Consider the following 15,587-nt stretch of genomic DNA (forward strand, 5'->3'; position numbering starts at 1 on the left):
GGATGGATTAATGACTGAATGAATCAGTATGTCACTGCCACCCTCTGTATCATTCTGCATCTTAGTGCCTACTCTCTATCCTGAATAGATGAATTTCAGGGTTTCCTAGAGCTGTGCATTGCAGGACTCAGTTCTGTTTAATTTGATGAATGTCACCTTTATTTGGATTGAAATAGCAAATGACTTCTAAAAAGATGGAAATAGAGTGAAGTTAAATAGAAAGCAGGTATAGAAAAGTCTAAGTGGATTCTTTGCCTTGTGAAAAAAGATCTAGAGATCTTAGTAAACTGCTCATGCTGTACCAGTTTTAGCTGAAGTATAAAGGAGTTGAAGTTTCAGTGATTCTCATTTTTTTAAAAAGATTTAGAATTTTATGCTTTCCTGCCTTGATAGGAAAGGAAAATTTGATTTATTCTATTTTATAGCAGTAACCTGGGTACCAGACACAGTTTCAAAGTATAATCACTTCATTATGCATTTAGCTGTGCACTTTCCCATTTAAGTCATGTTAAAAACAAATTAAGTTTAGAGATCAAAGGTCCTCAATCACCACAGTTTTGCTTCTCAGCATTATACTTTTACAATATATTATTGCATGTGGTAATGGTATTTGCCGTTTTCCAAAGTGTAGTAGGGACATAAGAGGATCTGACCATTGTAATACTGTACTTTCCTGACTTAAAGATAAATTTTTTAAAAAATATATTTTATTAATTTTTTACAGAGAGGAAGGGAGAGGGATAGAGAGTTAGAAACATCAATGAGAGAGAAACATCGATCAGTTGCCTCCTGTACACCCCCTACTGGGGATGTGCTTGCAACCAAAGTACATGCCCTTGACCGGAACCGAACCTGGGACTCTTCAGTCCGCAGGCCGACGCTCTATCCACTGAGTCAAGCCGGTTAGGGCGAGATAAATTTTTAATTAGAGCATTAACTCTAAAATAGCTATTGCTGCCATTTATGGAAACTTACTGTGTATTAGGAATTGCTGCAACCATTACAAGGATATTCTCAAGTAAAAGCCTTTACGGTAGTTATTATCTTGGTTTTATAGAAAAGAACAATTTCAATGGTGCTGCCTCCAGCTGTTTGTTTGTCTTTTAGTTATAGAAGTTGTAGATTCAATGTATAGTATAGTATGATTTTCATCATTAAAAAAACACACATAGATTCTACCTTTCAAGGTACTTTTAAAAAGCAGAGTTCAATAAGTATTTCTCCCTGGAACTTTTCCACCTCAGTCTCTTCCTCTGAACTTAAATCATCCTTCATGGCATATGTCCTTCTCATTGTACCTAGCATTTCTCTCCCATATCAGTACTTATTAGCTCTGTTATGAGATTGTAAGTTATTTAAAGGTAGGATTTCATTCTGTTCTTTGCAATCTTCAGTGTCTTTTTAATAAGAACTTCAATAAATATTTGGTAAATGAACTATGGGGTAAAAAACTAAATCATTTTTTTACCCTCAGTTGTGTGCCTGTCCTTTGGAATATAAGGTTTATAGATATTTGCTTCATTTACATGCTATCTCTTCTCTGTTTGTTTTTTTGAATATATTTTTATTGATTTCAGAGAAGAAAGGAGAAGGAGAGAGAGATAGAAACATCAATGATGAGAGAGAATCATTGATCAACTGCCTCCTGTATGCCCCACACTGGGGATTAAGCTCGCAACGCGGGCATGTGCCCTGACTAGGAATCGAACCGTGACCTCCTGGTTCATAGGTCAACGCTCAACCACTGAGCCTCGCCAGCAGGGCGCTTTTTTGTTCTTCACAGTCAAACCTATAAGAGTTATCTTGCCAAGATATATTATCACATTTAATGACTCCTTTTTCTGGCCTTCCCTTAAATGATCAATAGGATCATTTGATCTTTCATTTGAAATTCTACAAGTGGTTCCTAAGATTCTCTCTTCATATTTTAATTTTGTTCTGTGTGGTCTGCCTTTTTTTGTATGTATGTATATATGTATGTATTGATTTATGTCAACCCTTTAAATGGTAATATTCCCTAAGTTTCTGTCTTTAGTCCTTTTCTCTTGATCATGCTGAGAACTTTCCCTGGGTGATCTCATTTTTCTATTCCTTGGCTTTGACCTACTTTCATATCAGGAGTTGTAAATCAGCCGAAACCGGTTTGCCTCAGTGGATAGAGCGTCGGCCTGCGGACTGAAGGGTCCCGGGTTCGATTCCGGTCAAGGGCATGTACGTGGGTTGCGGGCACATCCCCGGTGGGAGGTGTGCAGGAGGCAGCTGATCGATGTTTCTCTCTCATCGATGTTTCTAGCTCTATCTCTCTCTCTTCCTCTCTGTAAAAAATCAATAAAATATATTTAAAAAAAAAAAAAAAGAGTTGTAAATCAAATACTTATTGGGTCCAGATAGGTAAGTAACATAAATGAATGAAGAAGAGGTGAAGAATAAGGAATGATGGGACGCTGGTGGATTAAAGAATCTATAATGGCCCTGGTCAGTGTTTTCAGTGGTTAGAGCATCAGTCCAGCTACTGAATGGTCATGGGTTCGATTCCTTGTCAGGGGTGTGTCCCTGGGTTGCAGGTGTGATCCCTGGCACTGGTCATGGGTCGGGGCTCGTGCCAGAGGTCACTAATGCAAGTGTTTCTCTCATATCGATGTTTCTCTCTATCCCTCTCCCTCTCTACCTTTCTCCCTCCCTTCCACTCTATCTGAAAATCAATGGAAAAAATATCCTCGGGTGAGGATAAAAGGAAAAAAAAGAATCTGTAATGAATAAAGAAGAGGTGTAGATTAAGGAATGACGGGACTTGGGTGGATTAGAGAATCTATGTCTATCCAAAGTTTCGGCAGATTGTTACGATTTCAAAATATAGTATTCAGTGTTGATAGAGCTTCAGTTTTTCAGGAGGAATTGGAAATCTATAGTTCTTAATGTGAAATTTATACGTTTCCAAATAAGAACTAGTTAAAATTGTCAACACTGTGCACAGCAGTAGAAAACTTTATTGAGTTTTCATGTTTACTTATTGCAACTTTACTATGCTTCTAATTCTTAGATTTGTATCTCCAGACCTGATTTTTCTGCCAAGTTTTAGGCTCATCTTATCCTGTTCTAGATTATCTAAGAGTTCTGTATTCACAGAGACCTCAAAGACCACGATGATCAACCTGAACCTTAAACTTGTACTAGGAACTGGTTTCAGTTAATAGAATTAGACAGCTGTGAGTTTGAATACTGATTCCACCACCTACTAGGTCATTAAACAAGTTACTTTATTTCTTTTTTTAATAGTTTAATGTATTTAATATTAAATTTATAGGAACAGCACAGAAGACAGGCAACATTAAAAACATGTACTTGTATTTAGGACAACTCAGAAAGTATAGTGAGTGGATGGCATTTACTGGATGATAAAAATATTGCAAACATCAGCCTTGGCCAGGTGGCTTAGATTGGAGCATTGTTCATATACTAAAAGGTTGTGGGTTTGATTCCCCATCAGGGCACATACCTAGGTTGCGGGTTTGATCCCCGGTCGGGGCACAAAAGGGAGGCAACCTATCTATCTTTCTCTCTCACACCAATGTTTCTCCATTCCTCTCTCTAAACATCAACAAAAACATATCCTTGGGTGAGGATTTTTTTTTTAATGCTACAAATACCATTTAGTTGCCATCAATAAGAAATGTACTTGTTTTGTTGTTGTTGTTGTTTGTTTTTTAATTTAAATGCTGTCATTGTCCAGGAAATTTTAACAGATTTATTTATAACTAGTGGCCTGGTGCACGAATTCGTGCACATTGAAAGGAAATTAATTAGAAGAAATATTTTCATATTGTTATTCGCCCTTTCTCTACAATAGAAGTGTCAACCAAATCCATGATTGACAGTGACAGATCGAAACACACGTGTACAGTTGGTGCCAGCGAGAGCTTTATATGTATCGCACATGTGCAAGTCAACAGCCTTTATAGATATAGAATAAACTTGCTTAATTAGACCTACTTTCGGATTTAGCTAAACTTTTTCCAACCCAGTGAAGCACCGCAGCTTCTATTTCAGGTAATTGTTAGCAACACAGCAGTAAATATCAACACAAAGCAGATTATTATTGTAGATCACACAGGGAGAACAACGGGTAAGATATTTAACTGCAGCAGTGTTTGACTATATTCTGTGCAGTGAGAATATTAAATTCTGTAAATTTAATATTAAATACATTAAAGTCATTTTCAAGGTCCACCATTTCTTACTTTTCAGTCGGGTCAAGTTTCTAAGCTTCCTAAATTTGGTTAAAGTGTAAAATGTTTCCACCTGTGTTCCTGGGCTGAAAAAACTGCACAGAGGCTAGTGGTCGCTAGGGAGAGGAAACCAGGCGTTGCTATATGATGTCCTTACCTGGCACCCACAGCGACTGTTTCTGGGCTGGGCTGTGGGCCACAGTTTGGGCCATGGGGTCTTGGCAGAGTCAGCTGTGTTTTGGTGGGCTGTCGCTCTGGTGTGGTGGCGGGGCCTGAGTCCCACTTGGGGGAAGCCAAGTGTTGCTTTGTGGGCGCCAGGTCCATGGTGCTGTTTCTCTTTGTGCGTCACAGCAGCTCTTGCATTGAGCGTCTGCCCCCTGGTGGTCAGTATGTGTCACAGCAACCAGTCGGATGCTTAGCATGTTAGCCTTTTATATATATAGACCAGAGGCCCAGTGCATGAAATTTGTGCATGAGAGGGGGGGTCCCTTAGCCCGGCCTGCACCTTCTCCAATCCGGGACCCCTCAGGGGATGTCCGACTGCCTCTCACAGTCCGGGACCGCTGTCTTCTAACTGCTTGCCTGCCTGCCTGCCTGCCTGATAGCCCCTAACTGCTCCCCTGCTGGCCTGATTGCTCCTAACTGCCTCTGCCTCAACCTACACCCGGAACCCAGGATTTCCTCCTCTGGCCGGACGCAGGCACCCAGGACCCGGGTTGGCTTCGCCCGGACCGGCTGCAGCCGCAGGAGACTGTGGGCGGGTGGTTTCACCCAGGCTGCAGCCGCAGGTGCCCGGGACTGCGGGGTGGGCGGCTTGTCCATCTCCCAGGCCGAAGGCACAGCTGCTGGTGCCTGGGACCGCGGAGCGTGCAGCTTGTCCCTCTTTTGGCCTGCAGGTGCAGGCACAGCCGCTGGCGCCGGGGACCGCAGGGCGGGCGACTTGTCCCTCTCCCAGGCCCCAGCCTGGCTGGTCCCTATTCCTCTCTTGTGAGCTCATTTGTGCCTGGCTGGTCCCCATTTCTCTCTCCCCAGTGTTGGGTGTCTGAGCTGTTATGGCGTGAGGGAGTGACAACCATTGCATATTAGCTCTTTATTATATAAGATTATTCTAAAGTTGAACTGCTGGAATTTGTTCACTGAAACATTTTCAATTGCATTAATGCTTTATAAGTGCCCACATTTATGTTTTAAAAATTCACACACAAATGAAAACGGAAAAACTGCCAGTACCTGGTTTCTGCCCTCCATTTTCCACTTGCAATCATATACTTAGGTACCTTTTCACCCTATTGGGAAAAAATACCTCACTTTTATAACTACCAATAATAGGAAGAAGAAAACAATTTATTTTTTCTTGAGTCATCATTCTCTAGTGACTTTATTTTTTTTTTAATTAAATCTTTATTGTTCAGATTATTACATATGTTCCTCTTTTTTCCCCCCATAACTCCCCTCCACCCAGTTCCCACCCCACCCTCTGCCCTCACTCCCCACCAACCGTCCTCATCCATAGGTGCACGATTTTTGTCCAGTCTCTTCCCCAATCCCCCTCACCCCTTTCCCCCCCAGGAATAGTCAGTCCACTCCCTTTCTATGCCCCTTATTCTATTATAATCACCAGTTCATTCTCTTCATCAGATTATACACTTGATTTTTAGATTCACTTGTTGATATGTGTATTTGTTGTTCATAATTTGTATCTTTACCTTTTTCTTCTTCTTCCTCTTCTTAAAGGATACCTTTCAGCATTTCATATAATACTGGTTTGGTGGTGATGAACTCCTTTAGCTTTTCCTTATCTGTGAAGCTGTTTATCTGACCTTCACTTCTGAATGATAGCTTGGCTGGATAAAGTAATCTTGGTTGTAGGTTCTTGGCATTCATCACTTTGAATATTTCTTGCCGCTCCCTTCTGGCCTGCAAAGATTCTGTTGAGAAATCAGCTGACAGTCGTATGGTTATTCCCTTGTAGGTAACTGAGTTTCTTTCTCTTGCTGCTTTTAAGATTCTCTCTTTGTCTTTTGCTCTTGGCATTTTAATTATGATGTGTCTTGGTGTGGTCCTCTTTGGATTCCTTTTGTTTGGGGTTCTCTGCGCTTCCTGGACTTGTAAGCCTATTTCTTTCACCAGGTAGGGGAAGTTTTCTGTCATTATTTCTTGAAATAGGTTTTCAATATCTTGCTGTCTCTCATCTTCTGGTACCCCTATAATTTGGATGTTGGTACACTTGAAGCTGTCCCAGAGGCTCCTTACACTATCTTTGTATTTTTGGATTCTTTTTTCATTTTGCTTTTCCGGTTGGGTGTTTTTCGCTTCTTCGTATTTCAAATCTTTGACTTGATTCTTGCGATCCTCTAGTCAGCTGTTGGGAGTCTGTATAATGTCCTCCATTTCAGTCAGTGTATGCTTAATTTCCCGTTGGTCCTTTATCATAACATCGAGGGTCTGAGTAGATTTCTTGAGGATCTCACTACATTTATCGGTGGTCTCACCAGTCTTTTCGAGGGTCTTACTAAATTTATTGGTGGCTTCTAGAAAGTTCTTGAAAAACCTTAAAAGTGTGTTTTTGAACTCTATATCCAGTCGTTTGCTTTCCTCCATTTCTGTCATTTGTGTCCTATTTCTTTGTCTCTGCATTTTTTGTGCTTCCCTGTGTTGATGGAGTGGCTTTCTGTGCTAGGTGTCTTATAGGGCCCAGTGGCTCAGCCTCCCCAATTACCTGAGGTGGACACTCTTGGTGCACCCCCTTGTGGGCTGTGTGCACAGTCTTGTTGTAGTTAATCCTTGATTGTTGTAGGTATCACCTGGAGGAATTGACCTCCAGGCCAATTGGCTGTGAGAATCAGCTGTGTCTGCAGTGGGAGAACTTCTGTGCTGGAGACACCCCTCCGGGGCAAGACTTGCTTCAGTGGGGCTTTGGTGCTCACTGAGTCTGCCCCCTGAGTATGCCCCTTATGGGTCCAAGGGGTTGCAATCTGGATGGTCCCACTCTGACCACCAGGTATACTGGCTCCTGGATCTTTCAGGAGGTGCTAATCTAGCCTCTGCCTGAGGCTATCCAGCAGGAGCTCAGCTGTGAAGGAATGCAAATTGCCCTGGGGCCTTGGGTCAGCTGCAGGTTTGTTAGGTAATTTTCAGATTGCAAAAGCCTCTGTGCTCAGCTTGGGTGGGGCGGGGTCCCAGGGGGTCAATAGGGTGAAGCATACAGCTATGGCTCATCGTCAGTCCAGCCCTAAGAGGCCCCGAGTCTCAGTGTCCGGGTAATCGCTGCAAGCACCTCTGAGAGAAAGCCGCCCTCGAGATGCGAACGATGCCAGACAGTCTAGCCTCTCCCTGTATCAGTAAGGGTCCCCAGAGACTCGCCCAGAACTGGAGTTCAGAGCAGTCGGGAGTTTGAGACTCCCTCCCGATTGAAAAAACCAACCGTGTCCTCAGCCGCCAGGCCTTTCCGCGTCCACCTCCGTACCTGTGCACTTAACTTCCGCACCGCAGCTCCTCTGAGTCCTGGTATGCTTTTCTCTTTCCTTCTAGTTGTAGAATTTCCACTCTGCCAGCCTTCCTGTGGTTCTGGATGATGCCTGTTCTGTCTTTTAGTTGTATTCTTGAAGTGGTTGTGCGAGGCAGCAATCTCCGGTGTTTACCTATGCCACCATCTTGGTTTCCAATTTTTTAAATTATTATTTCTTTAATCCTCACCCAAAGATATTTTGCCATTGATTTTTAGAGAGAGTGAAAGGGAGAGGGAGAGGGAGAGGGAGAGGGAGAGGGAGGGAGGGAGGGAGGGAGAGAAAGAGAGAGCAACACTGATGTAGGAGAGACACATTGATTGGCTGCCTCCCACATGTGCCCTGACCATGGCCAGGAGCCTGCACCAAGGTACAAAGTATCTGCCCTTGACCCAAATTGAATCCGGGACCCTTCCGTCTGTAGGCCGATGCTCTCTCTATCCACTGAGCCAAACCAGTTAGGATGGTTTTTTTTTTTTTTAAAGAATGAAATGCTTCCCATCATAGTGGATTCTTTTTTTTTTTTTTTTTTAATATATTTTTTTATTGATTTAAGAGAGAAGGAGGAAGAGATAGAAACATCAATGATAAGAGAGAATCATTGATTGGCTGCTTTCCACATGCTCCCTACTGGGGATCAAGCCTGCAACCTGGGCATGTGCCCTTGGCTGGAATTGAACCCGGTACCTTTCAGTCCGCAGGCCGAGGCTCTATCCACTGAGCCAAACCTGCCAGGGCCATAGTGGATTCTTTTTTTTTTCTTTTTTCTTTTTTTTTTTTTTCCTCTGCTCCACCCCACCCCTCCTTCCAGGTGGACCACCACCCTGACCTCAAATTACTAGTCTAGATTGTTTTGAACTTGATAAAAATGGAACCACACATTTTTTTGTATCTGGTTTCTTTCAACATAGTTCATGAAATTTATTTGTATTATGTATAGCTTTTCATTCTATTACTATATGAATATAAAGTGATTTATCCCTTCTACTTTTGATGGACATTTGGTTTGCTTCCCGATTTTGGCCATAAGAATAGTATTCCTGCAAACATCTTTGTACATATCTTTTTTTTTTTTAATCTAGGTCTTTAATTAAATCTTTATTGTTCAGATTACATTTGTTCCTCTTTTATTTCCCCCCATAACTCCCCTCCTCCCAGTTCCCGCCCCACCCTCCGCCCTCACTCCCCAACCACTGTCCTCTTCCATAGGTGCACGATTTTTGTCCAGTCTCTTCCCACACCTCCCACTCCCCTTTCCCCCCCAAGAATAGTCAGTCCATTCCCTTTCTTTGTCCCTGATTCTATTATAACCACCAGTTCATTCTGTACATCAGGTTATTTATTCACTTGATTCTTAGATTCATTTGTTGATAGATGCATATTTGTTGTTCATAATTTGTATCTTTACCTTTTTCTTCTTCCTCCTCTTAAAGGATACCTTTCAGCATTTCATATAATACTGGTTTGGTGGTGATGAACTCCTTTAGCTTTTCCTTATCTGTGAAGCTCTTTATCTGACCTTCAATTCTGAATGATAGCTTGGCTGGGTAAAGTAATCTTGGTTGTAGGTTCTTGGTATTCATCACTTTGAATATTTCTTGCCACTCCCTGCTGGCCTGCAAAGATTCTGTTGAGAAATCAGCTGACAGTCGTATGGTTATTCCCTTGTAGGTAACTGAGTTTCTTTCTCTTGCTGCTTTTAAGATTCTCTCTTTGTCTTTTGCTCTTGGCATTTTAATTATGATGTGTCTTGGTGTGGTCCTCTTTGGATTCCTTTTGTTTGGGGTTCTCTGCACTTCTTGGACCTGTATGTCCATTTCTTTCACCAGGTGGGGGAAGTTTTCTGTCTTTATTTCTTGAAATAGGTTTTCAATATCTTGCTGTCTCTCATCTTCTGGTACCCCTATAATTCTGATGTTGGTGCGTTTGAAACTGTCCCAGAGGCCCCTTACACTGTCTTTGTATTTTCGGATTCTTTTTTCATTTTGCCTTTCCGGTTGGGTGTTTTTTGCTTCTTTGCATTTCAAACCTTGACTTGATTCTTGCGCTCCTCTGGTCTGCTGTTGGGTGTCTGTATAATATTCTTTATTTCAGCCAGTGAATGCTTAATTTCTAGTTGGTTCTTTATCACAACATCGAGGGTCTCATTAGATTTCTTGAGGCTCTCATCAAGTTTATTGGCAGTTTCTAGCAAATTATTGAAAGCCCTCAAAATTGCGTTTTTTAGCTCTATATCCTCCATTTCTTTCATGTTTTTTTGTCTCCGCATTTTTTATGCTTTCTTGGTACACCCCCTTGTGGTCTTTGTGCGCAGTCTTGTTGTAGTTAAGCCTTAATTGTTGTCGTCAATACTAGGGGTGAATTGACCTCCAGGCTAACTGGCTATGAGAGTCCATAGTGGATTCTTAAGCCCATTCCCTACATATGTGGCATACCAGTTGGATGTCTTTTGTTGGCATAATTGTTGATGTATTCAAAAAGGCCAAGCAGACAGGCTTTATTTACTTCCTGCAAAGCACCAATAGCTGCACCCTAAAAGCGCAGATCTGTTTTTGAAATCTTGTGCAATTTCTTGCACCAGATGCGGGAAGGGAAGTTTGCAAATCAGAAATTCAATGGACTTCTGATAACATTTAATTTCAGAGTGCTACTGTACCAGGCCTATAACATGAGGTTTCTTCACCCCTCCAGTAGAGGGCACACTTTGGGAGCAGCTTTTGTAGTCAGTTGCTTCCTTGTGCTTTACCACTGGTTGATTTGCAGACAATTTGCTTTGTATGAACCATGGTATAGAAATCTTCTCCTTCAGCTGGAGCTCAAACAGCACAAGTTATTTCTTTAATGTTTGCTCATATGTAAAATGGAAGTGATATTTACCTCATTGGGGTATTATGTTAGTGACCTACCTACATATAGTAATCAAATGCAGGATATTCTCCATTGTTACTCCTACTTCAGTGACTGGTATCACCACCCTCATGTCTACTTTACTGGTGCTTCAGAGTCATTCCTGAGTCTTCCCTTTTTTTCTTCTTCAGGTCTAATTAGTTACCAGTTCTCTGAACTTTGAGTTTGTAATAGCTCGTTACTGCTGTTACCTTAGTTCCTATTTTTTGCTCAGCAATATTATTGTAGCGATCCTTAATGCTTTCTTAGTGTTTATTTAAATATCATTCCCAATCTATTCTTTGTGTGTGCCAGTGATTGATGTTTTCCTTATACACCAATCTGATCACATCAAGCTTCTGTTTACAATCTTCAGTAGTTTCCTATTGTCTCTAAAATGTTTAACTTTTTACATTTTAACTTGTAATGTTCTTAATCTATTTCCTGCTTCTTTTTTCTCATTTCTTGCTTTGCCTATACAGATGGTCCTTATAAGTTGTTAGAATTTACCCTGCTCTCTGATATGTGTTTCTTCCTCACACCACCCTCTGCCTCTGTTCTATATATAGCTCCTTTGGAAATTAGCTTTTACCAGTGAGTTTTTTTGACCTCCCACCTCCACCCCACCCTCTCTGCCCTAAGTCTGGGTTAGATTCCCCTTTATATGCACTCATAGTCCCCTGAGGATGTTCCTATCACTCTTCACAGTCTTATGAAATTATCTCTCCTTCTACCCCTTTAACCCCTCCCTCCCTTCATTAAGCTTCTTGAAGGAAAAGACCACATATCTTGAATGGCTTTGTATCTCCAGGGCTTAGAATAATGTCTGGCAAACAGCGGACTCTCAGGTGTTTGCGTAATAGATGCATTTGTTGAATGAATAAATTATGGGTGTTCTTTTTTTTTTTTTCTGGAGAAATTGTAGATATCTTAGGAACCTCAATTATAGTTGTAAAGACTTTATAATGTCCCAATTCTTTTATTCCCCTTGTTTAAAGACTGTAGGTGCTTTTTTTTTAAAATTATGAATCAATAATATTTATGTTTAGAACAAAGTAAATTGTACTATTGATATAATAACTGTTGTTGCCTTCAAGGGCTATAGTTTCTCAAAAAGATTTTTTTTTTTACTGTAGTTCACTTAATGTTCATTTTTTTCCTGCTTTCTTCTTGTTACAGTGTCAAGTTCTTAGGATCTTATTTCTTCCCACACTCCCAAGAATTTATAACAGGATTTCTCAATTTCCGCACTATTGACACTATGGACCAGATAATTCTTAGTTGGGAAAAGTTGTCCTAGGCATTCTAAGAGGTTTAGCAGCATCCATTGCCTCTACATACTAGATACCGGTAGCACTCCCTGGCTTTGACAGCCAAAAATGTCTCCAAGCATTGTCAGTTGTCTTCCTTGGAGCAAAATCACCCCTCATTGAGAACCCTACTGATTTATAGATTATCCCATCTCTTACTTTTATCTGCAAAAATCCTCTATTTCAGCATATGACCATGATCTCCCATCTTTTTTTTTAAAATTGATTTTTAAAGTGAGAGAGAAACATCAATTTGTTGTTCCACTTATTTATGCATTCATTGGTTGATTCTTTGTATATGCCTTGGTCGGGATTGAATCCACAACCTGGACCTTTCGGGACAATGCTCTAACCAACTGAACTACCCAGCCAGAGCCATGATCTCCCATCTTAAAACACACACACACACACACACACACACACTAGAAAACAAACCACTTTTTCCCCCAATAACTCCGTGTTTTCTCTTTAATATTTTTTTTTCATTTTTCCTCCTCTTCCCATCCACTTTTTGAGAATAACTTGCTTCCAGTCTCATTTCCCCTTCCTTTCTAGCTTTTACCATGATACCACTGTGTTCTTTGTTCCTTGAAGAGACTGTTACCACCACCCAGTAGTCCACTGTCATGATTATCCCCTAATCCTCTGTCCCCCCTCCACCCCTACTCCCACCTTTGCACCCCATTTAGTCAGTCCAAACCCTATCTATTCTACCTCCTGAATATTCCTAGAATCCACCTGTTCTTTATCCTCACAGCTGTGCCCCACAATGTCATCAGCTCTTATTTGGCCTTTGAATCTCAAGTCTAGTCCTGCTCCATTTTATTTTCTACATTTTAGCATGGGTGACCTTTTTAAAACAAAGTCTTTTCCCATTTCACCTCCTCTCAATCATGAGTTCTGGGGCCTTAGTATCTGCATTTTGAAAGGCTGACCAAGTACTTTTTATGCAACTCTAATAGCTTTGTTCTTCTACTTAAGAAACATTTCATTGCTCTTTTACAAAGCAATTCCTGATGTGATCCCTATTGCCAAAGCCATTATGTATATGTGTATATATATATGTATATATATATATACACACACACATATATATATATATACATATATACACATATATATATATACACATATATATAGACTTAGGCTCTTTTAAAAATGTTTTATGAAAAATCAGTATGTATTTAGTTACTGGTACTTTTTTTTTTTTTTTTTTTTTTTTTTTTTTTTTTTTTTACCGCCATCACCAATAAAATTTGTCATTGGAGGAGGGATCAGAAGGAAATGTGGGTATTCTAACTTATTGATTAATGTGTGTCAGTGACAAATTTCACCACTAAGTTGTAAAATATTTCTTTTCTTTCAGGTATTTATAACAGCAATGATGTAGCAGTATCATTTCCAAATCTAGTATCTGGCTCAGGATCTAGTACTCCTGTCTCCAGTTCTCATTTACCTCAGCAGTCTTCTGGGCATTTGCAACAAGTGGGAGCTCTGTCTCCATCAGTGGCATCATCTGCAACCCCTACTGTTGCTACAACTCAGGTACATTATAAAATAACATGAAGTTGGTTTATCAGTTTTGAAAGTGAGTTTTATTAGAGGAGAGAGAAATAAGATAGGGCTTCCTATAGGAATTTATAGAGTATCTTCTCAATTTGTATTGACATGTTAGTGGAAATCATAGACATTTTTACATGATAATCATGAAAGAAGACAAATGTTGGCACCAACTGATTATTTTCTGAGTTTCTAAATTTTTTCTAATGATGTAAAATAGTAATTTGGGGGGTGCTTTTATTATTTCTTTTAGAAAGTTGGACTTTTTAAAAGAACTATGAACCAATTTTGGACTTGTGGAATTAAATTTATAATTTTAAAACCCACACAAATAATGTATGAATATCTTCTAAGTTTTTAAAAACCAGTGTAGGAGAATATAGAATAAAAAGTGAATATAGAATAAAGAGTGAATGATCCCTTTAAGTACAATATGACTTTCCTCCTAGTGGCAGAGAAGGAATGTTCATAAATATTATAAATAATGGTGACTATGCTGTTGGTTTTTTATTTATTTATGCTTTTCCTCCACTTTTGATCTGTAATTTGATAGGTGATCTAGTCTACAGGAATGCTTTAAAAGCAAGAGTCAAATCAGAAAAATCATGATCTTGAATTACTTAAAAAGGACAACAAATGCGCAAAGCTATGTACACACACACATACACACACACCCCTTCTCCAGCCCACTCTTACCCCCACATTTCCCTAAAGGTAATATATTAAAATTCCTAAAATATATAAAATATTTATTTATTTGAAATTCTTTATTATTTTACTTTTATTTTATACAAAGCTGTAGAAGTAAGTGTGTTAACATTTTGAGAAAACAGTGATAAATGTCTAATTGGAAATAACTAAATAGTTGTTTGTAACTTGCTATAAACTTATGCTTTATGTATGTCTGCATAATTTCCATTGTATGGGCCTTTAGAATGTATATACTTTTCTAGTATTTTCTGTAGGCTGTACATCAAAGCACAGCATTGTTATTTTTAAAGTATGTAATGGTGCAGTATAAACAATCACCATTATAATTAGGTTACATATTAGAATAAACAACAGACAGTCACAGAAAATCAATGGCATAATTAGTAGTATTATCTTTGAAAATGAAAGTTAACTATTTGGTGAGCCTCTTAACTTGAATAAGTGGAGTTTGACTGGTTTAGGAGAGTTCTTCTTTAGGGTATTTCACTAGCCTTAGTGAAGTAGCCATAATAATAGGGACTTGGAGATAGACAGGGTGAAAAGATGAATAGCTTTATGTTTTTATTTTATCTCTTTTAATTTTAATTGAGTGTAGCCATATGCTGTTGATAGCTTTATATTCTTGGATAAAGTCTCACAGGAACATTTTCACTGCATTTTTCTTTCTTTATAAAGTCTGTTTTAATTACTCTCTGGTTAATTCCAGGTTGATTTAAGCAAAAATCTCATTTCTTCTTATTCATTATGTTTGTGGTTTTAGGGGTTGGCATTAGGGAGGTTGATGGGGGAAGTGGTGGTAAAGAGAAATTTATAGCTTGAGGGAAAATTCCACTTAACATATGACACAACTAAAGAACAAAGAAATCACAGTTGCAAGTAATCCAGGATTCAGTCCAATTAAAATCTTTAGTGTTTATCCTCTTTCCATGTTTCAATAAGATGGGTCTCTCATAAATGTGATCAGCCAGTTAGACTCAAATGCTAGCTACATGATGAGACAACTGTATCTATGTTTCAGTCCAGCAGTAAAGGCTTTCTGCCTTTAAGCTGCAGCTTATTTAGCCTGGCTTATCTGGTGCTGCTGTAGCAACCATCAGTCTCCAGGCAACTGAGGCAGGTTGACCTCTCAGTTGAACTGAGAGCGGAACTACTTCAATTTAGCCGCCTGAGACAATAGTATTGGTATTGAATGTGCAAAATGTGAATTTTCTAGGCGGTGTGCAAGGGAAAGGATACAAAAATGTTTAGAATAAGTAGAATGTTTAGATAGGACTGTTAAAAATTGTGATGTAGTTGGTAATTGAATCTTTTCAAAATGACAAAAGTTTATTTCTGGTTTACTTTCATATAGGCCCTCTTTGTTTTCAGTTCACGCAAGTCATTGTGTT

General features: G+C 39.6%; 1 protein-coding gene across 9 annotated transcripts in view; it reads left to right on the plus strand.

The window, feature by feature from the left end:
* Positions 1–15,587, plus strand: part of MLLT10 (MLLT10 histone lysine methyltransferase DOT1L cofactor) — a 222,700-nt gene that overhangs the window by 167,646 nt on the left and 39,467 nt on the right. For all 9 annotated transcript variants that reach the window (XM_070432664.1, XM_070432655.1, XM_070432672.1 and 6 more), the window contains one exon: positions 13,295–13,473. In XM_070432664.1, coding sequence (XP_070288765.1) covers positions 13,295–13,473 — 179 coding nt within the window. The remainder of the gene's footprint in view (positions 1–13,294; positions 13,474–15,587) is intronic.

This window comes from Myotis yumanensis, unplaced genomic scaffold (genome assembly GCF_028538775.1).
Source record: "Myotis yumanensis isolate MYYU_CA2020_CCGP unplaced genomic scaffold, mMyoYum1.0.hap1 SCAF_1, whole genome shotgun sequence".
Lineage (NCBI taxonomy): Eukaryota > Metazoa > Chordata > Mammalia > Chiroptera > Vespertilionidae > Myotis > Myotis yumanensis.